The sequence below is a fragment of the Brachyistius frenatus genome, unplaced genomic scaffold (genome assembly GCF_029030835.1).
Source record: "Brachyistius frenatus isolate BFR_SWC_R1_liver_20210118 unplaced genomic scaffold, ASM2903083v1 Contig_24, whole genome shotgun sequence".
NCBI lineage: Eukaryota > Metazoa > Chordata > Actinopteri > Embiotocidae > Brachyistius > Brachyistius frenatus.
The window spans coordinates 2,280,065-2,306,755 of record NW_027210623.1 but is presented as its reverse complement, the minus strand read 5'-3'; the positions used below and the strand labels follow the sequence as shown (position 1 = coordinate 2,306,755).

Sequence of the window (26,691 nt, the reverse complement as noted above, 5' to 3'; positions counted from 1 at the left end):
GGTGCTGACTCCAACGGGGGCTCGGATCTTGCTTTGAATGGCCATGTCAGTGGTTATGCATTTAAATGCTGTGAAAAACTGTGAAATATGAAAGAATTCCATGGTGAATCAGTAACAGGACAGAAATTGGTGTGAAATGCTGTGAATATACCACATTTACAGGGACACATGGCTGACAGAGGAGCTGCACCAATGCTCATTACAGCTCTCATAGTAAGTTCTTGTTTTTGTATTACTCTTAACTGTCATACTTAGTTCATTTACAGGTGCAAATTAATGCATGAACAATGACACTCAATGCTTCTATAACACACTTAATACCTTGTTTCACAGCTGCTGATACTTTACACGTTTGCACCATGCTCCGGGGCAAATGTTAAAATTGGTGTGCCCGAAAACTACGATGGTATTTTCCCATGGTATCTAGCCAAGGTAAGCCATGAATGTTCATCTTGTGCTCATAGCATTCTTGTAAGATATTAGCTGTGTTATTCTCCATTCTTTACCCTTTTTTTTTTAACAAATAAAACCATAGAGGTTAGACCATGCAGGTCGCCATTGCAAATAAGAATTAGTTCTGGATGTCTTGTCTGGTAAAATAAAGGTAAAATAAATCAAATAGATATCTGTGGAAAATCTACAAAACTGTACATTATTAAACAGGACATTTTTATTCTTAAATGTCCAAAATGTTTCCTATAAGAGCGAAGTCCACTTAATAGTCCTCAGAAATCACTACATTTCTTGTACATTTCCAAGATTGAACCATTACTGTTGTAATAGTAACGTTTTACTCATGAATGAATAAAGTGAAAAGACTAGCGTCACTCTTTTGGCAGAAAATGAAGATAGATAGTAAACCAAAATTACATCTGTCTCTTTTTTTCTTTCCCTTTCTTGCTTCATTCAAGGTTGAGGATGTATGAGCATGCTGCCGTCATCACTACACTATAATTGGCATGTTCACAATGCTTTTCAGGCGTCACACCCAGCTTTTGCATTCAGGCCAGCTGAGTGGCAGGCAGGGTGTTTTGTTCATACCTGTCACTCAGACATCCTCTAGATTGTCCAACAGCATGAATATATGGCACTTTAATTGGTCGTATTGTGATTTCATCACATCTTGTACTCATATTTTCAGTCTTCCGTGTCGCCCTGCATCTCATTAAAACTCACTCAGAAATAGCATGTTAATGGCCAAAGTGGAGGATAATAACCCCGCTTTGTGATATAAAATGGACATACTAATTGCTTCAGATTTGTTCAAGGTAAAACCACTTCATGAGGCTCAAAGAGGGCTACACTTGTCAGAGCTCCCATTTTAATTCCTTGAATGGCTAATTTTGCAAACCTTACAAAGTACACTGCAGATGCATTTTAAATCTCTTTGCAGGCTACTGTGAATAAATAGCCCCAACATACAATTGCCTCTAAATTTAAAAGGACCTTCATTCAGGAAATCCAAAACATCTAAACCCTGAGTCTGCTTATCCAGGCTGAACCTTCCTGTTAAGTGTTACAGAGTTGAACGATTTTCGTAACAATAATTTGGTCATCAGACAAGTAGAATGGCAATTGCTGGAAAAAATCAAATTAAAAAAAATAAAGTGGGAATTACTTTAAATTTTGTATTATTCTCAACAAAATCTCTTAAAAAGACTGAATCCAACCAATAGAAAATGTTATTCAAACAGTTGTAAATAGCACATTTCCTGGGGACACTTTCTGGCAGAGGATTAATACACATTTCAGTTAAGGGTAAATGAAAAACACAGTGCAGAAAAATAGGCAGAAATTCAGGAACTGGTGGAAGTCATACAGTTAGTCTTAAAAAAAAAAAACCCAATAGAGTGGCAGAATGAAGACATGACAATATGACAAATGAAAATGGGTAGGAGCAGAACTATAGTGTGAACTGGAGGGGGGAGAAAAAAAACACAAATGCAGGAAGTAAATTAAAATTGATGCGAGAGGCAAATAATTTCAAAATAAAAGAAGAACCCCAACAAACTAAACGCAAGAGCCATAGGCAGGCGCATAGGGCTCAAAAATGTATAAAACGATATTGAGCTTTTAATTTGAAACGCATACAGGAAGTCACGGCGTTCAGGGACCAGTGGGGATTGCAGCCTTTATGTACACAGTTCATGAGAACCTGCAGGTTGAACCGTCTGATTTAACAGTCTATGGTAGCATACATTTAGGAAACACTGGTGATTTTTGAGAGGATAAACAACACCGATATTCATAATGAGTAAGATATTCACACGTTGACAGATATATCACCAAACTGTTGTGGAATTATTCTTAATTGTAGCCGCAGGTGGATTTTCCTTTTTTATGATACTAACGTCTCATCAATGGCTGTCCGCTTCTAACAGTGGTAGTTTGCTGCTTCAGGCCTGCATTCATTCTGGTTTGTGTTCATTATTGTGTCCTTCTGGCTCCAGGCCGACATTATTGTCAGGTTAATGTAACGTTATTTAGGGTAGTCGATCATAGACAGCGATGATGTCAGCAGGTAAGCAGCACGCAGTGCCCCCTGGGTAATGCAGTTTAATTTAAAAACCAGCGTGAATCGGCCAGATAACCAAACATGGAGAAGACAGAAGAGATGTTGTAATTGATAATGATAATTGGTAATGTAAGAATTGTAATGATTTGGTATAGTAGTCAGCCTACTGTTTAAAAGTGATGTAATCTTATTTGTCAGATTAATTAATGACATCCAAATGATCTGAAGTCTATAGCATTTTAATTCTGGTTTATATGCAGTAATTAACTGTCGAAAGTGTTTCTCATGTGAAGTCTCTGTTGGACTTCAATCAAATCACTAATGGTTGTGGCAACGGCCCTCCTACTACCATGTCTGTCTTTATTGCTTGTTTATAAATGGCTTACTTTTAAAGAGGAACACCAACTATTGTTTCATGACTCTTGCTGTTCCCTTCTGTACAGCTTACCAGCCTGCCAGGTAACTATAGCGACCTGGTGGTAACGGGAGACGATGAGGGGATATTTGGAGTTGATGCAAAGTTTCTCTATGCTCTAAAACCACTGGACCGAGAGAAACAGCCGTCTTACTCGCTGCAGGTAGGAAATCCTATTGTGTCACATTTTATTATCATACCATATTGTGATATGAATTGTCCACACGTCTTAGCCAATGAATAATTGTCAGAAATACATTCATTCAAGATGCATCAAATTCACATTGTAAGTGAAAGTACTTTTTTTTTTTTTATACGTATATATTTGTTCATTCCCATGGAAAGACTGCAGCCTGATTTCAGTATGTGTTATTAAAAGATACTTACAGGATGTGTGTGTGTGTGTGTGTGTGTGTGTGTGCGTGTGCGTGTGCGTGTGCGTGCACGCTGCTGCAGCTGTCCTTCAGAACATCAGTGCATCGTCAAAGCTTCACTGTTGAAGTGTTTGTCATCGACAAGAACGACAATGTGCCCGTTTTCATCGAGGAGAGCATGAGAGGCAGCGTGCAGCTCGGACTTCTTAAAGGTGCGACAACCTTGAGCACCGACGTCATCGTATTACTCAACCTAATTCAGTCTGTCCTAATTCACATTGCCGGTCGTGATGTATGGAAAACAAGACATTTTGCCCAAACACACCTAATGTGTGCCTGGAAGCTGCAATTCACATCAATATTAATTGAATCAATGATGTAGCAGTCATACCGGATCAGTTTAATTTTAATTACACTAAAAATGACTTTTTTGTAAACTCTCAATGTTTCTGATACATCTAGAGCAAATGTATTTTATTTAAAGTCCTTTAAATTCACTTTGTGTGTGGTTTAGTTTTGTCAAGCAAAATATCCGCTGGCTCAAACAGTGCATAATGGTAAACTACTGTACCACTAGCAAATTCATTATGTTTTTTATAATGTTTTTATGTGTTTTTTATTTAGGAAAATTAAAATTGGACCTACACCTACATGCATCACTCTTGACAAGCATCTCATCTCATTTTCATTTTATTCTAAATGGTCCACAAGGGTCATTTAACTGAAACTAGATTTTATGTTTTTAAGCTGTATCATCTTTTCACTTTCTAAATTTGCCTCCTAAGTGGCACATCCATCGTCTCTCCTTAACCGTATATATTCAGAGGTTACTATGTTTTGCTGAAGAGATAAGGGTGGGGGAAGACAGAGACTTCTGTGATACCTTTTCTTCCATCGCTTGTATCTCTCAGGGATCCCATTCATGCAAGTGGAAGCGCGAGATCGTGATGACCGCAACACTGTCCATGCTGAGCTGCGCTTCAGCCTGATGGAGCAGACACCCAGGATTCCCTCCAGCCAAATGTTTTTCATCGACTCCATCACTGGAGAGGTTTCCCTCACTGAAGAAGGTCAGTCCCAGTCCATGACTGAAGGGAAGGAGAGAGTCAAGATCACGAGCTGTTTTGACATGTTTTTTTTTTAACAGAGGTCAGAAGACAGGGTCAGCTAGAGGGCAGCACTTTTGACACAAGAACACATAACATGCTCCAATTTCAGGCCGAACTCCCTGCAACTCCAGAGGCCTATTTGGTTCATATAATCAAGAATGCTTTCTCATTTCTTGGTTGCATTTTATGAAAATACAGTACACTCACATACAGTACACACACATACAGTACACATAAAGTACACACACACACATACAGTACACTCACATACAGTACACATACAGGACACACACATATAGTACACTCACATACAGTACACTCACATACAGTACACATACAGTACACTCACATACAGTACACACACATACAGTAAATTCCTGCGTGCTGATGCTATTTCCGTAGCATCGGTATCGCCCTTTGTTATGGTTATACAGGAGCTGGATGACTTTCACACTTGCCGGTCCCTTCCGGCCCACACTGCTGCTGATTTCCACACGACTAGGAGCAGTGAAGATTGCATCCTTTTTCTACCTTATCTTCAGGCTAGCTGTAACTGATGGTTATGATTACTGCTTTGGAGGGCTGTTTATGTCAATTCTCTTCCATTTAAGCAAAAGATTATTGCAAATGAAGTGATGAAAACAGCACTCAGATGGCTTCCAACAGTATGGACATGTTGGATTAAGGATGTGATGTGTGTAATTTCTCATTTATCCCTGAGGAAATATAGTCAGCAACATGTATTCTGGGTTTCCATAAGCCTTCATATAATTATGTTGTGTTTGTATGTATTATTTCGTGTTTTTGTGTTTCTCTAAAGCTGTTATTTTCCTTTCCAGTACTTGTTTCTCTCTTAGACGTTGCACATATACAACATCATAACATCAAACATGGCACAATATCCTGTTTATTATAGATGTCTTTGTAAGAGGGTAATTATGAAATGAAATTGAAAAATATGACTAAAATAAAGTATTCTTGTTTTGTTTCCCACCATGACCGCCAGGCGCCTCGACTCTGGACCCAGAGATGTGCGGCCGTTATAAGCTCTCGGTGATGGTGAAGGACATGGCTGGTAAGGCGAACGCTTTCTTCACCACTGGGATCGTTACTGTTGAGGTGACAGGAAACACCTGGGCGTCACCCGACCCCGTACGACTTCAGGAGAATCTCCCAGGCCCGTACCCCATACCCATTTCACAGGTGAGGCAGCAACACCCTGTGATCACTCTTAAACACAAATTCACCACTGGAGCTCATAAATTGTTTTTATCCGTCAGCAATTCAAACACTCTTGAATATTTGATTTTGAACATAAATCGTGTAAACAGTTTGGTGTAAGTGCAGACATAATTCTTAATGCAGTTACAGCTATGATATCATATTACAATAAAACAAACACTGACAATAGTCTGGACTGAGTAAAGCGATATCACATTACAAGTTGCTGTTTGTAGGCCTCTCGGGACCTCCTAAGTGACCAGATACTAAATTATTGATGCTGCCCAAATGTCATGGTTCCTTTCAGGCTACCTCCTGACTGAGTCACTTTAACTCTCATAACCATTCACTCACTGCCTCTCACACCCACCAACCACCGCTCTGAGGGGTATTAAACAAATATTACAGTTTACAGCAAAATCCACACTAAAGTACATCTAATATATGGAGTGTTATTTCAGCATGTTGTAGACCTCAGTGTAAATATTTTGATATTTCATATAATCTAGAGAAAACATCCTGGTCTAACTCAATAGACAGTCATTAGTATTTTTTCTGAATTCATTTATGGCACAATTGTACTTAATATCTCATCTGTTAATCCTTAAAGTCTTCTGTAGCGATTTTATTAGTTAATCCATCAGAAAAAAAATACTATGCAAATCTATTTATAAAAAGTAATTTAAACCAGTTCTCTTATTCTCTCTTTTATATCTTTATATTCTGAATATCTTTGAGTTTTGAACTGTTAACTGTGCAAAGAATGAAATATGAAGACATCATCTTGAACTGTGAGCAACTATGATGAGTATGGAAAATAAGTGGCAGAATAATGGATAGTGAAAAATAATTGTTAGCTGCAGCCGTACATGTGAATAATGCTTGTTATGGTAAAAAAAAAAAAAAAAAAAAAAAAAAGATATTGGATCACTTAAAATGGTTGAAGAAGTCAATCACAGAAAATATTTGACTCAATGTATGTACTGCTGCCAGTTTATATTGTATGAAAATAAAAAAAACAGGTTCAGTCATACAGATAGATTATAAAGTTTTATTTAAGTCAACAAATGAATATATTTCAGCTATTGGAGCGAGAAAAAAACTACATTGAACAAACAACCAAATTGTTGTACTTGTTTCAGTGGAACTTCAACAGTAGTCATTATGATTTTATGATGATATGACCACATTTTCAAACCTAAAACTGCAAATCCTGTGCTTTAATACAATTTGGGATAATGTCTCTCCCTTAAAAAAGCCTAGAAGTCTAGAGTCAGTCCCATTAGTAGTTCATTGTGTCAGCTGATGATATCTGATCATAAGTTGTAGTTAAAAGAAACCTTTTTCTTCTGTCTGTCCGCCAATAATACAGCACCGTCATGTAGATTCGGTGTCAAGGTTTCAGGTTCTCGTAATATTTCGCTGTGTTCGTGTCTGTCTTTGGTCTTGTCTAACCATTTGGTTGTTATAATTTTAGCCATATCAGCCACATGTCTATAAATACCTCAAAAGCCCTCTGAGGTGTCCTTAACACAGAAAAAAAGAGCAAGCAGTGGCTGTTATCTTTTGCGAGGAAATGTTTCAAATGTAACCCCGTATGGTAAAAAATTATCTTTTTCTCTCACCTCTGCGAACTGTGGAAACAAAGAGGACTGTAGAGCTGATGCTGAATTAAATGTGTTGTGCCGATTCCGAGAGTTGCTGTGAACACTAGGTACATCACAATACCTCCCCCTCCTCATGTCTTCTCCCACCTCCCCCACACTCGCCCTCAGCCGCTCATCTCCTGTTCTAACATCCCCCTCCACCCACAGAAAATGTGTGGATTCACAAGTGTAGGCACATTTGATTTTTTTTTTTGGTTTTTCATATTTTCAAAGGCCAGTCTCTTTGTCTTGCAGGTTTTATACTCAATAAGAAATGCTGTAATATACATCTTGGTGACTTTTAAAGGAAAATTCAAATAGCATCTGTATGTGTATATGTGCGAGTGCGTGTGAGTGAGAGTGAGAGAGAGTGAGAGTGAGAGTGAGGCTGCCTGGAAATATTTCAATGAATAGATTCCCCCTGTGTATATGTTTTACTTCTTAATGGAACATGTGTAAAGACAGTGAGAGATGATCCTCTGTTGTTCTATTACTGAACCATCTATTAAAAATCATTTAGTTACAGTGTCCCATTTGTCCTTGCTCCAAATTGAACACACAAACTGGATTAGGCTAACACGGTGTTTACTTGGGGGGAAGCCTCATTTCGCCCACTCTGTGTGATTGTACTGCTCTGCTCAGTGGGTGGTGGGACTAACCGCTGGTATGACACATGCAGAGATAGTCGTGTTCAAGAACCCACTCTATGGATCTCACCTCCCCTACTGGCTCAGATACATGGAGCCGTCATGTCCACATCCACTCAACAACCGTGACAAATGTTGTCTTTTACACGCTGAGCTTGTCCGTTTAGTGGCGGATGCTGAATTGCTGATGTGCATTTCTTCAACATCCCTCTCTGTGTATATAGAGTATATAGTATAGAGTATAGAGTTCAGATTATATCGTATAAAGTTCAGATTATATTGTATAGAGTTCATATTATATCGTATAGAGTTCAGATTATATTGTATAGAGTTCAGATTATATAGTATAGAGTTCAGATTATATCGGATTGAGTTCAGATTATATCGGATTGAGTTCAGATTATATCGTATAGAGTATATAGTATATTGTATAGAGTATAGAGTATATTGTATAGAGTATATAGTATATTCTATATTGTATAGAGTATATAGTATCGATTATAGAGTATATAGTATAGAGTTCAGATTATAGAGTATATAGTATAGATTATAGAGTATAGAGTATATAGTATAGAGTTCAGATTATAGAGTTCAGATTATAGAGTATAGAGTATATAGTATAGAGTATATAGTATACAGTATAGGCAGGGCAATGCGGCTAAGTTTGATGTTTCAGCGTGATACAGGAAGTTGATGTTTAAGGTCAAACAATGCTCCAAACATCATGAAACTTGCGTCAGGCACCAATTTTCATGAGTTTTTGAAGCTGTTAAAGCCGCCAAAAAAAGGCCTTTTTTTCTTTAAGAAGAATAAGGAACGAGATCGAGAAAAAACAATTATAACTGCAAGCTGTAATATGCGGACCGTCGCTTGCTGCACGTCGGGGAGCCGGCGGCCCCGACCCGCTGGATCCCCGACGTGCAGCGTACGAGGGCCCGCATATCACTGCTTGCAGTTTTAGTTTCAGTCTGTTATCTATTGTATGTTTCTGATTGCCTGAACTTTGATTATATAATGCAACTAGTAAAACTACTTGAACTCGGTAATGCAATCTATTGAAACTTTGGAGAGGGAGAGAGGCCCCGGTGCCCGCGAATGAACGAGTCAAAGCTCTTAACAACATTCGAATTGTCAGTTTCATGGTCAGATGAAAGCTGATTATTTGTTGTGGAATGAGTTTGAGTCCCAGTAAGCCTTCGTCACAGCCTCATGATCCGTTTTCAATGTTACGGAGGATACTTTTATCAACGCGGTGCTTCAGCTAATCAGAGAGTATCTCATGTTGTGCATAGCAGAAACATTACATCTACTGTAATCAATATTTTTATATGAACAGTTCACCAAGTGACCATGTTATATGAGAGGAGTCGCTTGTGGTGACAAATCTACAGCTCTCTGTTTTATGGTCAGCAACTACTTTGGTTCACGCTCTCCTTTCTCGTCAGTGTCTTCAGCAAAAAACACAAATAGGACACCTTCTGTTCCCCGTTCAGCACCAATGGGTCAAGGTTATCAAGTAGTCGGTGAGAAAACTAAAGCGTTCTCCCTCAGGTCTTGGTGGAGACAAAACATTACAAGGTCACCCGGGTGCCATCTCAACTTCATAAGGTGATAGTGTGAGTGCTGCGTGTACAACACAAACCCCTCACAAAACAACCCAGGAGTTATTGAAGGTTTAATGTTTTTAACCCCAAATGAGATGACTCTCCCCTCGTTTCTGTGACTCTAATACCTGCTTTCCATCCAAAACACACACTGTGATTGCATTTGTTATCTCCTGCGTCAACATGAGCTTTCGTTTCGGGGCTTGTTTACAGATGTTCTGACAAGCAATAAAAAGGCCTCTACTTCCACCAAGATGTCCAATATTTACCATGTCAATATCTGTATCATTTCATATTTACTGTATATTTTAAATGGCCGCAGTAATGATTATTACTAGTCATTACTAGTCACTGTTCAATATTTAATTATATTATTTTATTGATTAATCTGCAGATTGTTTTCTGAATGTATTAACTGTTAGTTTTAGTACATTGTCCATTATATCTCCGAGTCCAAAGCAGGATATTTAAATTCTTTGTTTTGTCCATTTAGCACTTCAAAATCAAAATAAATTTAGATTATTACTATTAACAACAAAGAAAGTAGATTCAATTCTCACCATTTTTTTTGGATTGAAAATTCACTAAAAGGTTAATTGAATATCAACATAGTTGCAGATTGATTTTCTGTCATCCAACAACTTGATTAATTGACAAACTGTCTCAACTCTGATATTTTTTTTTTTTTTTTTGCCTGACTTTGTGCTTTATGCAGGACATTGTACAACTTTGTGTGATTCAGCAACTGCATTATATAGGGAAGTTCATACGCAGCCACAAGCCACTCCTCTTGACGCAGCTCAAACACAAGCTATCAGGGGAGACGGAGCTCTTCAAACTCGAGCACTGACGAAGGCAAAACAGATGATGTCATAGATGTTTTGTGTGTAACTTTGTATAGACCAGTCAGTGATCATTATTCATATTCCCTTAAAGCTCCGAGGTCTAGAAACACTGAGAGGCAGCCGGCTGTGTGAAGTGCCTTTGTGTATACATTAAAGCATTGGGTTCGGGCAGTTATATTCAAAACAAGCGCGGAGTGTGTGACAGCGAGTTGAAGATATACACATGCCCTGGGTGTGCCTCAGCTGTGCAATGACTGGGCTCCTGTCCTTGTGTGGTGCTGTTTGATGGCCCTCTGCACAGCCCTCTGCCAGGGGTTGTAAAGCTGAGTGGAAAATCCCCTTCAGCCTGCATAGTTAGTTTTGGCTGTGCTCCCTGTTCCCCATCGTTGTCGGTGCATTTGGTTGGCTCCCTATCATGTAAACAAATGGTAGCTTAGCTCTTGCTAATATTTTTGAAAATCTTTTCAAGTTTCTCGAACACTGCATAATAATGTTCTTGCTGCAGCCAGATGAAACCACTTTGCAGTAGTTTTTATTGATGCTTAATAAACTTAGATATTTAGTGTTTTGTGTTTATAAAAATGTGGTTTGTGTGTGTGTGTGTGTGTGTGTGTGTGTGTGTGTGTGTGTGTGTGTGTGTGTGTGTGTGTGTGTGTGTGTGTGTGTGTGTGTGTGTGTGTGTGTGTGTGTGTGTGTGTGTGTGTGTGTGTGTGTGTGTGTGTGTGTGTGTTAATATAGGTCAAATGGAGTGGAAGTCAGGCCGAGTACAGTCTGGAGGGAGAGTTTCCAGAGATGCTCTTCACCATCAGCAGGGAAGGAGTCATTTATCTCAACGCACCTCTGGACCGAGAGACACAAGACCAGGTCTGTACTGGAGCTGCAAGCTCAACATCTCCAGCACCTGAAAGTAAATGGCAGTTAATGAGCACTGATGTTGGCGCTGCATTCTTCCTTTTTTCTTATAGTTCCTTATAGTTTGTGTCACATGTGACAATAAGTGACAAAGTACAGTTTACATATTGTGCCCTAATTTGAAAGCTCATAAATTAGTGGTTGTGACAACATGCTCTGTTTTTAAACCAACCGAGTCACATGTGATTCAGTGGATTTCATTCACAAGTATTTTCATATATAGTATATTCATTCGTTATTGCAACAAAGCTGAGCACAGTTTATTTTTAAACCAAATAGAGGCAATTAGTAAAAAAAAAAACTGAAAGCTCTGTTCCTTGACCATATCCTTTTTGTAGTTAAGGATGATCACCATATTATGGCAAAAATTGTAAAGCTAAAAGCCTCATTTCAAAATGTGCTCATTTTAGGCCAAAGGAAGAATCATTATTGGTGGCAGTATTACAAATGAAAGTCCACTGGTTTACATTTTATTTTTGAGTTTTGTGCACATCTTAAGCTCCTGAGAGCTTTGAATGGCTCAGTGAGCAGTACATTCTGGCACAAATGCTCAAGTGGCCAACGAACAACACAGATAGGCGGAGCGACATCCGTTAAAACACACGCTTGTAGCACACTGCACTTTCTGTCTTCTGCAGTGACCATTTAATGGTAGATTGAAAATGCTTTATTAGCCCTATGCCTCACGAGTTTAGTTTAGTCTGCAGTCGACAGGAGAACAGATGAAATGACTTTAGTTGCATATTTGTGTTTCAAACTTTTCAAGAAATTGTGATGTATTAGCAGATTTTGAAAGGTAAACTGACAGGAGGACATTCAGAAGACAAAGGGGAAGGTGTACCAAACTTAAGCTTTTTGGTATTTTACTAATACTTGTGATTGAAAGGTTGTAGATGCATACTGTACTTAGCATCACTCCAAAAATGAGTAATAGTCTGTGAAAGTGCTTTTGTCTAAATACAGTTCCATCAATTAGTCTGTGATGGTGCTGATGGAGCATGTCGTATAACTTCATGTCCCGATGTGCTGCAGCTGCAGAACGATGAATGCAGAGATGCCATTCCTTCCTTCCTTCCTTCCTTCCTTCCTTCCTTCCTTCCTTCCTTCCTTCCTTCCTTCCTTCCTTCCTTCCTTCCTTCCTTCCTTCCTTCCTTCCTTCCTTAATATAATATGAATAGAAAGTAAGTGGCATAAATGTGATGCTCCACCTGATCTGAGGTCACAATGTGAAGGTACCACACCTCCAGTTAACCAGATATTTTACACTCTGTTTTTTTAATCATCTGAATGTGAATATTGTGCTTCTGTTTTTGCTTTGTCAGTTCCAAATCAGCATCGTGGTTGAGCGTCCAGATGGCAGAGAGATTGCCAAGCCTGTGGAGCTGAGGGTGATGGTGGGCGACGCCAATGATAACAGGCCCACCTTTCCACAGGCACAGTACCATACTGTGGTCAAGGAACTTTCTGCTCGAGGTAACTGACAGATTTTATATATTTTTATTCTCAAAGAATTATTATGAAATGTTTTTGAAGTATGTAGATGTGAGTCTTACGTTGTCTACTCCAACATGTGTTAGAAAAAGCCATCTAAAGCTGCCATGACTAAACAGTTTTTATGAAGATACTGTATTTATTGCAGTACACAAGTAATATTTCAAATTAAAATCCAAAGCAGAACAAACATTTTATGGTGTCAATAGTGGTGTTAATATTTTCATGCAACAATACCTTTTCTTTTTAAAATGTAAATTACTGATGGAGTTATGGATTATTGTAAAACAACACAATGAATCTGAATAATCCTTTGTCAAAGTCACTATAATAGGAATATTATAATAACTAACACTAAAAGTGATAAAAGGATTGCGAGTGCCAGCCTACCTTTTGTGAAAGCAGTTGGGATTTCTGCCAGGACACAGGGAGAGCTCCCTCACTCCTCGCTGTGCTCATAAAAAGCACATGGTGTGCTGTGACATATCAGGTCCCAACATAAAAGCTTTTTTGTTGATGCTTTAGAACGTTTTGATTCTGTGAAATGAATTAGACAGGGCAATCTGTTAATCTAAATGAATTCACTGCTTGAGGATTAAATGAGAAACCTATTGTTATATCCTTCCTCCCCCCCATTCTCATTCAGTACACTATGTGACTAACTTAGACTGTAACTTGGAAACTCTTTTTTTTAGCTGGCTGTGTTACAGAAACTAGGAAAACTTGCCACAAGTGTTGAAAATTAGTTTGAGATTCAGATTTAAACATTAAAAAAAAAAATTGAAATTCAGCATTAAGAAAACAAATTCCAAGAAAAGGTCTGTGGAAGGTCTTTTAACATGACATCAGAGAGCCTTCTTTTACTGTTTTATATTGGTGTATTCTTCCCCAGGGACAGATATCCTGACAGTGCAGGCAGCCGATAATGACGATCCCAAGACGGACAATGTGCGGATCTTCTACCGTTTAATCGGACAAATCCCAGAGAGTCCTCGTGCCCTCTTCAGAGTAGACCGTGACTCAGGAGTCATCTCCGTCCAGGCAGACAGTATGGAGGGCACAGCACCACAGTACACACTAACCATCACCGCTGAGGATGCCAAAGGTGACTAAGTATTAATGTAAAATACAGAGTTCGGTTGTGATTGTCATGAAAAGGAAACTGCTGTTTAACTTGCTTTCTTTATGTATAGAACTTTATTCAGGGAAGCATCAAATACTAGAGATAAAGCATACAGTTTTCCTATGTATGTGTTTCTAATATTAATAAACATTTAAAAAATAGGTCTACAGATCATATATAGATGAAGTTGCATATTACTGTATATCTGTACTTTATATCCTTTAAGATTAGCAAGTTCTTTCATAATAAAGACATCGTTGTTAGTTCAGCTACAACTTGTTCTAAGGATTATGTTGAAGGTTGCACATTAAGGAAGGAGAGATGGAGAGAAGTAGTGATATAAACATTATAAAGCAGTTAGTGTGTCAAGGTAACACAGCGTAAACATTTGTAAAACACTGAAGCTTCAGCAATGGAGGTCACAAACAAAAGTTCATTAGCTTTGTGAGCTAATGCGTCAGTATTGTCGTTGATGCGTTTGCGTCCAGGGGATGTATATATGCTAGCCTGTGGGGTGACAGATGATGTGGTCTGCATGACTCACGTGTGATGAAGGCAAGACGAGGTACTCACTGTTCCTCCAGCATACTTTATTTGTGTGAAGGGCTGACCCTGAGTCACTAACAGAAGCTGTGATGATGTCCCTGGCAGGTCTAAACAGTTCCTGCACTGTGGTTGTGACGGTGCAGGATGAGAACAACAACCCACCGGTCTTCTCCCAACATGAGGTATGAGAACACATGTTCAAACGGACACACACGCACAGACATTAAGACACACCTCTGATGCATCGATCTGCTCAGGGCATGACAAACAGTACCTTTGGACAAAAGGCAGGCCAAACATCACAGCCTATAATAAGTGGCTGTTGGTTTGCGAATGCACTCTGCAGGTCACTGATCTAATTTTCCTGATGAGGAACTAGATAGGCCCTCTAAGCTCAGGCTTATAGTGATGGCACCATGTTATTGGAGGAGTTTTTCAGGTCTTTGTACTCTAAGTGGGCTGTGTTTTTAGAGTTTAATCTGATAAAGCTTTCTTTGGAAACGAGTTTCCACTCATTTATTTATAGCCAAATCTACATCATGACTGCAGAATGCTATCCAGTACCATTAATGTGTTAGAAGTTATATAAGAATTAGTCTCGTGTTAGCCATTACAATCTCACAAAAAAATTTGTCGGCTCAATCTTTATTTCAGCATCTTACAAAGGTGAAACTCCTTATTTCCTGAAATCTCTGTACTTTCATCTCTCTTGTGGAGGTATTGCACTCTTTACTTTTCATTTGCTATAATACAAGCATTTTCGGGAGTTACCTCCATTATCTGTCTTTATTTTGTAGTGATCCAGATGAACAGAGCTTCATTAATGCTCCAATCACAGGCCCAGCTTGAAGCTGGGCTGTAGTTTCCCACATATTGGTGTAGCCGCGGGGGTGACAGAGAAATCGACTAAAGATAGGCAGAAACAGAAAATCCCCTCACTTCCACCCACATGTGCTGCATAATAGAAAGGAGAAAAGAAAAGTCAATGAGGGTTGGGAGTTATGTGGGAGAGCCATCATGCTGTGATAATAGGGAACCAGTCTTGCTTTTCTCTCTGCTCAGCCATGGTGACAGTTAAAGACCGCATAGGTAGGTAGGTAGGTAGGTAGGTATATACTTTATTAATCCCCGAGGGGAAATTTTTTAACCTCATAGACATGAGCTGTGAGAGAACATTTTATTTTGAGCAGCAAGAGAAGGCTCTGCCTTATTAGCTGTAGAGCTCAGGCGTGAATATCCAGACCAATTAAAGGAGAAGGAATAGCTGAAAAGACAATTAATAGAACATTAAACAGTATATATTTTTTTTATAAAACATCTGCCATCACATTTTCTACGTCCTTGCCCCATCTAATGGACACTTATGGGCTGCAACCATGTGTCTTTCAAACACTGCTGAATGCTCATTTTTGAGCTGTTAAAAACAAATGTACACACTAGCATAGACACACACACACACACACACACACACACACACACACACACACACACACACACACACACACACACACACACACACACACACACACACACACACACACACACACACACACAGAGGTGGAAAATGCTCTTGAGCTGGACACGCCTGAGCAGTGCAGCTTTTTCCATGGCAATGTGAGGGCAGCACAATAGGGGGTGAGCTGGGAGGCGAGTGGTGACAGGACTGGGTTCAGCAGCCCTGTGGATGGGGCAGCCAGATCACAGGCATGGCTGCTTCACTAGAGGACTTCTGTGAGTGGCAGATTAAACGGCTGTCTAAACACACACAGGTTTGTGAATAAAGGTCAGTTAACACCAGGAGGGCAAGAGGTGGCAAACGTACACTCACATGCAGTCACATATCATCTCCGCAGAAAACTGGACAGTCAGTAATCCTTTACTTTTATTGATGGCCACAAAATTACAACATCAGTAGGTCTCTGGCAAAACTTACAGTGGCCTCTACTTATTCAATATTTAATGCCACCGTTATGTCAGTTGATAATATCAAGATTATTGTAACTAAGTACCCTGCCTCCGGTCTGTCTGAAGTCTCTGGCTAGATGATGTCTGCTATAATTTGTTGTAGATAAGAAAATGATATCAGGCACAAAATTTCAAAACATCAGTATCAATTCGTTGCTATGATATAGAAAAGTGGTTTTCTAAAATAAATTTACTGCCTGACAATGAAATGCTCCATTTTTCTCTCATTATATTGCCCCGTTACAAAGGTTTTCCCCTGAAGATAGTCCATTCAGTGGGGCTTGATCTGAGCTTCCTGTTTGTAGAGCACTTTGTAAAATATTTTAAAAGATGCAAATTGCTTCTACACATTTGCCCACTTTTAAATAAGAGTCTTTTCAATAAATACGTGCTCTCTGCCCAGTGATCATACATTTTGTGTTTCCTCCTCATCAGTACGGACCCTTTCACATCCCAGAGGACGCTCCAGTGGGCACCACAGTAACAGCTGTGCTGGCAGGGGATGCAGATGTTCGAGGTGGAGACAGCTGGCAGGTGGACTACCGTTTAGAATCTGGAAACGAGGAGGAGGTCTTTATACTAGTGACAGACAAGCAGACCAATGAGGTCTCTCTTGTGCTTTCAAAGGTGAACAACACACACATTTCACCACCTTTTTGATTACCTAAAACACATACCAAGATCAGATGAAAAAAGGATTGAGATTACATTATGCCAATCAGGATCAAAATATGCTGATATTGTTTTCTTTATCTTGTTTTTGGTATGAAAAAGTACAAACAAATGTTTCCTCTTACGGGCAGAAATATAAATGTTAATATTGAAGGACAATTTTTGGCATGATGGCTTATTTCTGTCCTTGGAGTGTGCGCCGTCCTAAGAGATCATTCAGTTGCTGACAGTGCCAAAGTAGCAGTCACATAAAACTAAAGTCATTTTATTAGGGCATGATTTTAATATCACAGTGTGATACCAAAAGAAAGGTTGAAAAAAGAATATTCAATACGTCAGGACCTCAGTCCTGCGTGCCTCAAATAAAAACAGAGTCCTAATGACAATGGAATGTTTCAGCCCAATAATCTCCCCTGTCCCCAGGGCGCATCACCCTTCACCTTCCTCCTATAATCCCGCAGGGCGTTTAAGGGATGCATGCGGGAATGAGTGTGTGTGTGTGTGTGTGTGTGTGTGTGTGTGTGTGTGTGTGTGTGTGTGTGTGTGTGTGTGTGTGTGTGTGTGTGTGTGTGTGTGTGTGTGTGTGTGTGTGTGTGTGTGTGTGTGTGTGTGTGTGTGTGTGTGTCTTTGTGACTGTGCGTATGCTCTAATGGTCTGGTTTTTGTAAGTGGGCCAGGCAGTAGACAGTCTATTATTTTCAACCTCTCTGGGGTAGTTGATGAATGTGATTTACGTGAGTTGCATATGCTCCTCTGAGATAAAGCAGATGTCCAAACCCTATAAATGGATCTTGATGTATTATTTCAGATCAACACACAGGACTTCTGTTTTTTAGGGGTGATGTCATGCAGATTAAATTCTTTTGTGTTTAAGTAGCTGTGTATCAAGCTCATGTACTGTAGTGACCTTGTGAGATACAGCTGTAGCTAACTTTGTATCAGCAGACGGGATGCTGTTGTTTATTTAGCTTACTTTAGTAAAAAAATAAAAGCTTAAATTCTTCACAAGGAAAGCTCCAGTGGATTAAAATGCACTTGAGCAAATCCTTTAATTCAGCGAGTTACAGTGTGAGGTCAGGACCGGAGGGCAGACACATTTCATTATTAGAAATTACACATTGCTCACAGCCCAAGTGAATAATTAGATTGTGTGAGCAGACACTAATGGCTGTTTACCACCCAGACTAAAAGCTGCAGATTGATGTAAATGTATCATGAACAAGGGGATGTGAGGGGAATCTCATCAGAGTGGAGGAAACTTCTTTTGAAGCTAATGTGAAACTGGGCTTTTAACACTTCAATTAGTGTCTTGAGTTTGTTAATTTAACTAGAGATACTTTAACCTCTACCTGCTCTAAATATAGATCTATCTGGAAATATGGATAATTTAACATCAGGAGACCAAAATCATTTTCATGGTGTTCAGATGAAAAGTATACAGTATTATGTTTCTCATGTAATTCAGTTATTTAAGTTGCAATTATCAATATTTTAAATATATTACCACATGTTTAAAAAGGGGCGGTGCAGTGGTTAGCATTGTCGCCTCACAGCGAAAAGGTTCTGGGTTCAAATCCCGGTCAGGGTCTTTCTGTGTGGAGTTTGCATGTTCTCCCTGTGCCTGTGTGGGTTCTCTCCGGGTACTCCGGCTTCCTCCCACCATCCAAAAACATGCACCTCGGGTTAATTGGTGGTTCTACAAATGTCCCTTAGGTGTGAATGCTCTTTGTTTCCGTCTGTCTCTATGTGTTGGCCCTGTGATGGACTGGCGACCTGTCCAGGGTGTTTACTCTGCCTTCGCCCAAAGTGAGCTGGGATAGGCTCCCGTGACCCTGTCCAGGATAAAGTGGGTATAGATGATGGATGGATGTTTAAAAAGGCTACATATATTTGAAAGGTGTTACTGGTAGTGTCAAACCCACAGAAATGTAACACCCATTTCTGCAGCTCCCTTCAGCTCTTGCAAGCTCTGTAGAGTCTTTCAGCCCATTGTTTTGGATTTTTGGCCCACAGCATGGCTGTTTTGGCTCACGCTCTGATTTAGTCCTCTTTCAGCAAGAGGTGTCAAAAAGCCACTGTTCACTACCTGCTCAGCACCAAATGAATATAGCTAGAGAAGCTCAGAAAAATCTCAGATATCGGTATCAGCGTATGTGTTAAAAAATGGAGCAGAAAAAGATGTATAATAGTTATCTATCATTATCAAATTCCCAGTGAAGATCACTGTTTTAATGAGATAAGATATTTCTTCTTTATTCTTACTTCTGACAATAAAGTTTATCTGTAAACTGTAAACTATCTCGCCTCCACTGTGTTTAATAATCACATTTCAATCGATGTATCAACACTATAATATTTTTACTTTCTAATATCGGTATCACCCAATAATCCACTACTGGTTGGGCTCTGATAGTTAGCAACTATCTGGTAAACACAGTGGAGAAATTATCAGCTAAAGACAGAAGGAGCAAACAAACACGACTCCAGAAAAATGCTACAGTAGTGTTGCTCTTCGCCTTATGGATGTGTAAATAAGCACTTGTACACTAACCAATGTGCAATGTCAACTGAAAGGGTGATAACATGGCTGTGTTTATTTAAGTTTTAAATAAAATACTGAGTGTGAGGTCATTGAATTGTGAGCAGTACAAATAGAAGAAATACGATTAGTTGCTTTTAGATACACGTGTTGGAGGTGTCTAAATATTGTGTATCATTGTTCCAGGGAAGCTGATTCACTGCTACATAATTCCCACTCTAAGGGAAAAGAAACAGAAGTAATATCGTCATGTGAGGTCAGAGCGGTTCAAATGAGGGACTCCAGCCTCCTGACAGTCCATGCACATGTTCTGATGCACTGATACACACTGAGTAGTTTGATGCGTCACTTCCAATCCGCAGCGGTACTCATCTCTCCTCCAAGGTTTGCGTTTCTTCTCCTTGGCAACAGACACACTGAGCCTGAAACGCATGAATGTCAGGCAATGACGGTTTAATAATGGTTTTCTTTTATCGGAAGAAAGAAAACATTTAAGGGTAAAGCCTGACAGAAAATACAAGCTTCAGAGCAGGAATCAGAAGATTACATTAAAATAATCCAATTTATTTGATTATTCATTCCTTTTCCTGGACACTTTTATCTCTTTTAAAATCTTTAAACGTGTGACAAACATCCCAATCACCGACTTTCCATACCCCCACTGTGAAACTACGTTTTTCATCCTTCAAACAAAGTCAGCAGGTCACTGTTATTATTTTTTGTGTCCAGATTATGGTAATCCTATCACTTGAAATCTGCTACTCCCAATTTTGCCTCAAAAATTTTGATCCAAATATAGTACATACTACACTCTTTTTCCAGAGGGGAAGAATTTAAAGCTTTTTGATCGATTTTGTTACTTATATATTTTATATGCTCTTTTTCAATCAAAATTGATCTATTTAATACAATGCAATTTCAACATTATTTGGGTGAGTATTTATTGCATTATCACATTGCAGTTGCACACATACAGCATCATGTAAAGTGTTTCATTCTTGACACAGCCAATCAATTGGTTTGTTTCCTTGTAACTACAGGGTCTAGTTCATATTAGAAATAAAGCTATTCTCAGCCAATGAATCCAGACAAGAGGACTGGCCATGTTAGACTGTACTGTCCCTCTCCTGCTGACAACGGTGGCATGCTATATTTTTACTCTGTTGGTGTGCTTATAATTGCATCCACAGAAATTGAACGACATTTCATACATTTATTTCAACTGCCGTATTTCTTACATAATGATTTCTCTGAACATTGGGTAGATTAGTTATCTATTTAAGAACCAATTTACCTAAATCCGAAAAGCATAATTTCTCTGCCAACCTTACTGGTATCTCAGTCGCTTCTAGCTGACTTGGATTTATACATTCAGTGCCTTAAAAACCGCTTTAAGAAAGCCATGTTTCATAAACACTGTCCTTGTTACAGTGGCCATAACAGTTCTTTACACTGTTGTAAACAGCAGGTGAATGTTATAAATATTATTTTAACATCCGTTGCATTGGTGTCTTAAAATGTCTGCAAGCTTATCTCAGGGTCATGGACTTTTCTGTAGTTGTGGTGTAATGACCCATTAATTTCTCTATATTGCAAAAATGTATAACTCATCATTTACTAATTCATCAAAACTGTGTGTGATTAAATGTGTGTGTTTTTTTTTGTTGTTGTTGTTGTTTTTTAATGTTTTCACAGGTGTTGGACTTTGAGCGTGAGAGTGAGTACATCCTGGTGCTCAGTGCCCAGAATCCAGTGGCTCTGGTCCGAGGCCGATACGGACCTGCGTCCACAGCAACAGTCTCAATTTATGTTGACGATGTGAACGAGGGTCCGATCCTTTCTCAAAGCCATTACGAGGTGACTGTCAGAGAGGGGGAGGAACCAGGACGGGTTATCGCCACCATCCGGGGTTACGACCCGGATTCTCATCCAATAAGGTAACCAGTTCAGCCAGACAGAGGCATGAGGAAGCACATTTTACATTTTACAGAGTTACATATCTGTGTCTTTATTTGTGTGCAGATATTCTCTTCAAGGGGACACCAAGAAATACTTTTCAATAGGGAAGTATTCTGGTGAACTAAAGACTGTGCAGGCCTTGGACAGAGAGGAGAACAGCACGTACACCATGGAGGTCATTGCAGTGGATGGACGTAAGATACTTTCCATCATTATTAATACCACACAACTATTTAATTAAAGGTCGGCCTTTTTCATTCTTAATATAGAATATAGCAGTTATGAAATTTGAGTATCTTGCAATTATGAGGAGGCACATCTATTTCACATCTCTTGTTTTCATCTTAGGAAACTCTTCCTTGTCTGCGTCAACCCTGGTGACTGTCCAGATCCTTGATGTGAATGACAACAGTCCAGTGCTGGTTGGAGACTATTCCTGGAAGTACCTGTGTACGCCTCGCTGGGAGGAACAGGCTCTGGTGCTGGCTTCACGGGACAGCGATGGACCACAGCACGGAGGGCGACTCAATTTCTCTCTCCGCAGTGACGCCACAGTTCGACGAAACTGGAAGCTAACACCTATCAATGGTGAGGTGAACACAGACTCTGAACCCAGTCAACCCACAGCATACATTATTAGCCTTGTGATTCATGGTGAAAAGAGAGGAGAGGCAAATAATGTAACACTGTTAAGAAAAGCTGTGGAAAGCTACTGTGCTATATTGAGTTGGTAGGTTTAACCAGCTGAAATTAAATGTTGCCAAATCAAAAATTAATCTGGATTATCAAAGTGGATTTATGCTAAATGTCTTTCTGTTATCACTTTTGGTTTTCAATCAGGTGAAGCAGCAATTATAACCAAAACTGGGATCCGATTGTGGTCTAACATGGTCTCAAAGGCAGCCAGAGTGCTGCTAAACGGATATAATTGTCACCTTAAAACAGCCCCAAAAATCATGCTATGTCTTCTTGGATGGTCCAAGTATGCTGCTGTGATTAATATAGAGAGTAAGGAAGTTAATTTATTGGAGAAGACAGGTTGTTGCTATCCAGACACAAGACTGTGCAAAGTGACATTACTGAGAAATGGATTTTTGGAGTTTGTGGACATCTAGTTTGCCACAGTGTGCTAAATGTTTTGAGTTTCACTGATTTGTATGACTTCAAATAAATAAATTGCTAATCATGAATACAGATAGTCAAAGAAACAGAACGATCTGGCATTGAAAATGTTTAAATTGCCGTGTTCTGCTTTCTTCCTGCATAATTTCTGCAGTCCTATCTTGGATGGGAGGCATAATGTAATTATCCTTTTTTTTTGCACTTGCAAACTGACAGCGTTGGGTTCCTTTAATGCCAAGTATTTACTGCTATGACGTCTGTCTGTCATTAGGTGATTCAAACAGCTCAACCACTTCCCTCTCAGTTTTTTTTTATCATCCTCTTTCACTCCCGTGTTCCTGTTGGTATTGATTGAGCCCCGCTGTAATTATATCTTCTGTGTAATTTCTTTGGCGTCACCACTGGTTTCCTGCCAGCTAATGGAGGCTAAAAGAGGAATCTCCCAGAATGCTTCGCACCTGGTCACAGGCAGTAATGGTTGTACCAATAAATGTGTACTTGTACTCATATAATTTTGCTGTAGAGTTGCATGACACACATAACACAACCACAGCCTCTGATGAAAAGAGAAACGTGCGTGCGTGTGTGTGTGTTACCTCTTCGGAACCTTTTGGAGTTTAAATATCGACCCTCTCGGCACCAGTAGTCCTCACGGGAACCAAAGCTCGGCTCTATAAGGAAAAACGTTCTTTCTGAAGACTTGTATAAAGGTTATGTGTAAGATGTGAATTGAAGTTAGGTTAAGGGTAGCATTGGGGTTGCGGTTCAGCCGTCCACAATGAATAGGAGTCAATACAATGTCCTAACAAGGATAGCTGTGTGTGAGTATGTGAGCGAGAGTGTGATCGAATGTGCTTCAGCACCATTCAGTGGAAGTCTTTCCCAGATTTGACTGACGTTTCTTTTCAATGCATACATTCAGTTATTGAGGCAGCATGCTCTTTTTCCTCTCTTCATGACTGTTCAGAGCAGTAACGAAAGAAATGAAACACATCCAGCCTGCCTGCAACACATTTAATGGCATTGTAATGTAAAGATCTTGTGTATTATAGTCATTTAAATAGTACTGGGTGGTAGGTTAATGGTCACACATCCAGCCTGCGAAATGTCACGTCAGAGGTGAAGCAGTGCAGGCAGAGGATTCAAAATGTGAACAGCATGTAGAGACGGGCTGCACAGCTCGTGTATCCTTGAGCGACAGATTGAACATGAAGGGGGGATGATGGTTAAGTGCAAGCGCAGAGTTTAAGACCCTCAGATAATGGTTCAAACAGCTTGATAAAAAAAAAAACGTCTCTTTACAGGACAGGGTTTTTACGTCATGCAGCCAGGCCTGTTTTTAAGACTGATTCACAGAGATAAGATAAAGAGTCCGAGGCTCCAGACCACTCCACACACACATCCATCAGTCTCGCTCATTCTGTGGGTTGTGTTATGTGTTGTTTTGCTTGACTTTTGTTTTGTTGTAAGATGTTTTAAAGCTGTGTGTGTGATGGCTTTTTTATTGTACAATTGTATTTTCTGTTGCTGCTGACTGCTGTCAGATATAACAAAGTATTTAGCGTAATTTAACATCTTTTTACAGCTGACTTTTTGATCTGAAATAAAGTGAATGGAAATGATCCACTAAATACACTAGACAGCACACATTTAAGGTAATGAGGGATCACACAGGTTAAGTAAATGTAAACAATCAAACCAAGGCAATGTAAACCTTTACCTCATCATTTAGGCTAATTCTGTAACGACAGTATTTTTTTGTGTGTCATATGTTTTGTCCTTTAGATACTCACACCAACCTGTCGTTAAACATCCCGTACCTGGCCCCTGAGGTCTACACTGTGCCCTTCACCATCTCAGACAGCAGCTCTCCTCCCAGGAGCACCTTTATAAACTTGCCAGGTAATGCTGACGCTTCTGCTGATGAGCTAAAGTGAGCACGGGGACGAGGGCGTCGGAACAATCGATAGAGATCAACCCCAGTGTGCCAGCTTGTCCTACCTCTGTCCTTGTGTATTAATGATGCAGTGGGGCTTTACAAATGATTTGTCCAGGCTTGTGATTACACTGCCCTCCTAAGATTGTGTTCTGCCCAATACAATCATGCTGACACCTTATACACAAAACACAAAACAACACATGCCTTCTTGTGCACAGGTTAAGATAAAATATATGGCTTAGGAAATGAGTGTGGGTATACAGTGTTGTCCCTTTGTTTCCCCACTTGTTGCCTACCTTTCTGTGTCTGCAGTCAAATCAATTTGAACTAATGAGGTATGTCTTAAAAAAAAAAAAAAAAAAAAAAGAAGAAGAAATTTCACATGAAGCAGCATATGATATTTTACAAATCTTTTCATATGAATTAGGATGGGTATTTCAAGCAAAACTACTTTTCGAAATTCGTTCTGAACTATACAATTTTTCTTCGAATATTTTCAAAAACCTTGGTTGTCTAAAGAATCAAAAACCAAACATCAATCCTAAACGCAACACAAATGAGCTGTATTTCCTATTCAGTGAGAAGTGTTAAAAATACCAGATCTGTGACTTACCTTCTCTTTTTAGTGACGGTGTGTCCTTGCAACGTCAGAGGGAACTGCAAAATGGCAGTCAAGCAGTTGCAGGGCATGCCAACTATTCAGTCAGCGGTGGGCATTCTGCTTGGCACGTTTGCAGTCATAGGTAAGCTGAGAGGCTGACAAAAACAGTGTGAATTCCATTAAGAAGTCTTGCAAGCACCTGTTTGGGAATGCATTACAAAGGTGCGTTCATGAGCAACTGGGACGTGGGAAAGTTCCACCTCCGAGCGGGATAATACACCTGTTGAACTAAGAATTTCCCATCAGGAAAGTGGGAGGTTTTCAACAGCTCAGAGAAGTAGGGCTTACATCACTGGACGTCGCAGCACTGGTGTGCAGCTTGGTTAGCCTTAACTAGGCTGTGTCACGCGTTAAAAATTATATTACATCAAAAACTTCTAGAAATGCGATGTACAAAAACTGTTAACCTCCTGATCACCGTTTGGGCCCTGTTTTGATTGATATGGATGATGACCAGGTTATTCGTTACTTCCCTGTATTCTGACAGCAGAAATAGAGCAGATCTCTCAGGGGTGGGCATGTTGACTGTTTGTAAATGCTCTCAACTCGGAAGAGGGGCGTTCCCAAATGGAAACGCTCACCATTCCCTGCTGCCTGAGCATACAACTAGCTCCGTTATAAAGTTTCCAAAAGGCCTGTTTGATCATCTTAGTTGCAGGACCACTAGGATTGCATCAGCATTTTCAAAGCTTTGTGATATTGTCAGTATAATTTTCAGACAAATCAGTAATAATATAGCATTATTGTTGTTTATATATATTTTTTTCATTCTAGGAACCATCCTCATTGTTGTGTTTGTGAGACTGTCCTACCAGAACCCCAAACGACCGAGTAAAACTAACCAGGAGAGAGTTCCCCTGAAGACTTCAATCTAATTAGGACGCAACTGTATTGACCTGCTTACTGGACCAAGGTAACAATGTCGCTTTACGGGCACTGAATTCATGATGTGACCATGAAGGTCTAAAAATTAATGTATATTTCAATTATTGGAAGTTTAGATGTACACAAGATATATTTTAGTTTAGATATCTAATGTATATTGAGTGCTTAGGCCTGTGCCTGGGTCATAATGTTGGCTTATGTTTTAAATTTGTACTTGTTATCGCTGTAGACCTGTTATTTGTTTCACAATGGTTCCTCTTTATTACAACAGAGTCAGGAACACGTCAGGAAAAAAACCTGACACGTTAAGTCACAATTTTACAAGAAAAAGTCATATTTGTTTTTACCAAAAAATAAGAAGTCACACACATTTGTTCCTTTTTTTTTTTTTTTACATTTACATTGACCCTGCTCTGTTGTAATTTACACCACATGTACCTGCTTCTCATTTGTTAAACACTGAACTATGATGCTGTTTCCTTGTGTCTAAATTATGACAAAT

General features: G+C 39.5%; 1 protein-coding gene across 1 annotated transcript; it reads left to right on the top strand.

Annotated features, from left to right (window-relative positions):
* Window positions 1–149: 149 nt before the first annotated feature.
* On the top strand, window positions 150–26,691 carry cdh16 (cadherin 16, KSP-cadherin). Its single transcript, XM_069697737.1, has 17 exons — window positions 150–213; window positions 334–432; window positions 2,959–3,093; window positions 3,387–3,516; window positions 4,216–4,374; window positions 5,420–5,616; window positions 11,115–11,240; window positions 12,611–12,761; window positions 13,672–13,884; window positions 14,554–14,630; window positions 16,849–17,040; window positions 21,319–21,560; window positions 21,646–21,776; window positions 21,931–22,170; window positions 24,490–24,606; window positions 25,270–25,386; window positions 26,079–26,691. Exons 1-17 carry the CDS (start codon window positions 169–171, stop codon window positions 26,177–26,179), a joined length of 2,472 nt encoding a protein of 823 aa, XP_069553838.1. The 5' UTR covers window positions 150–168; the 3' UTR covers window positions 26,180–26,691.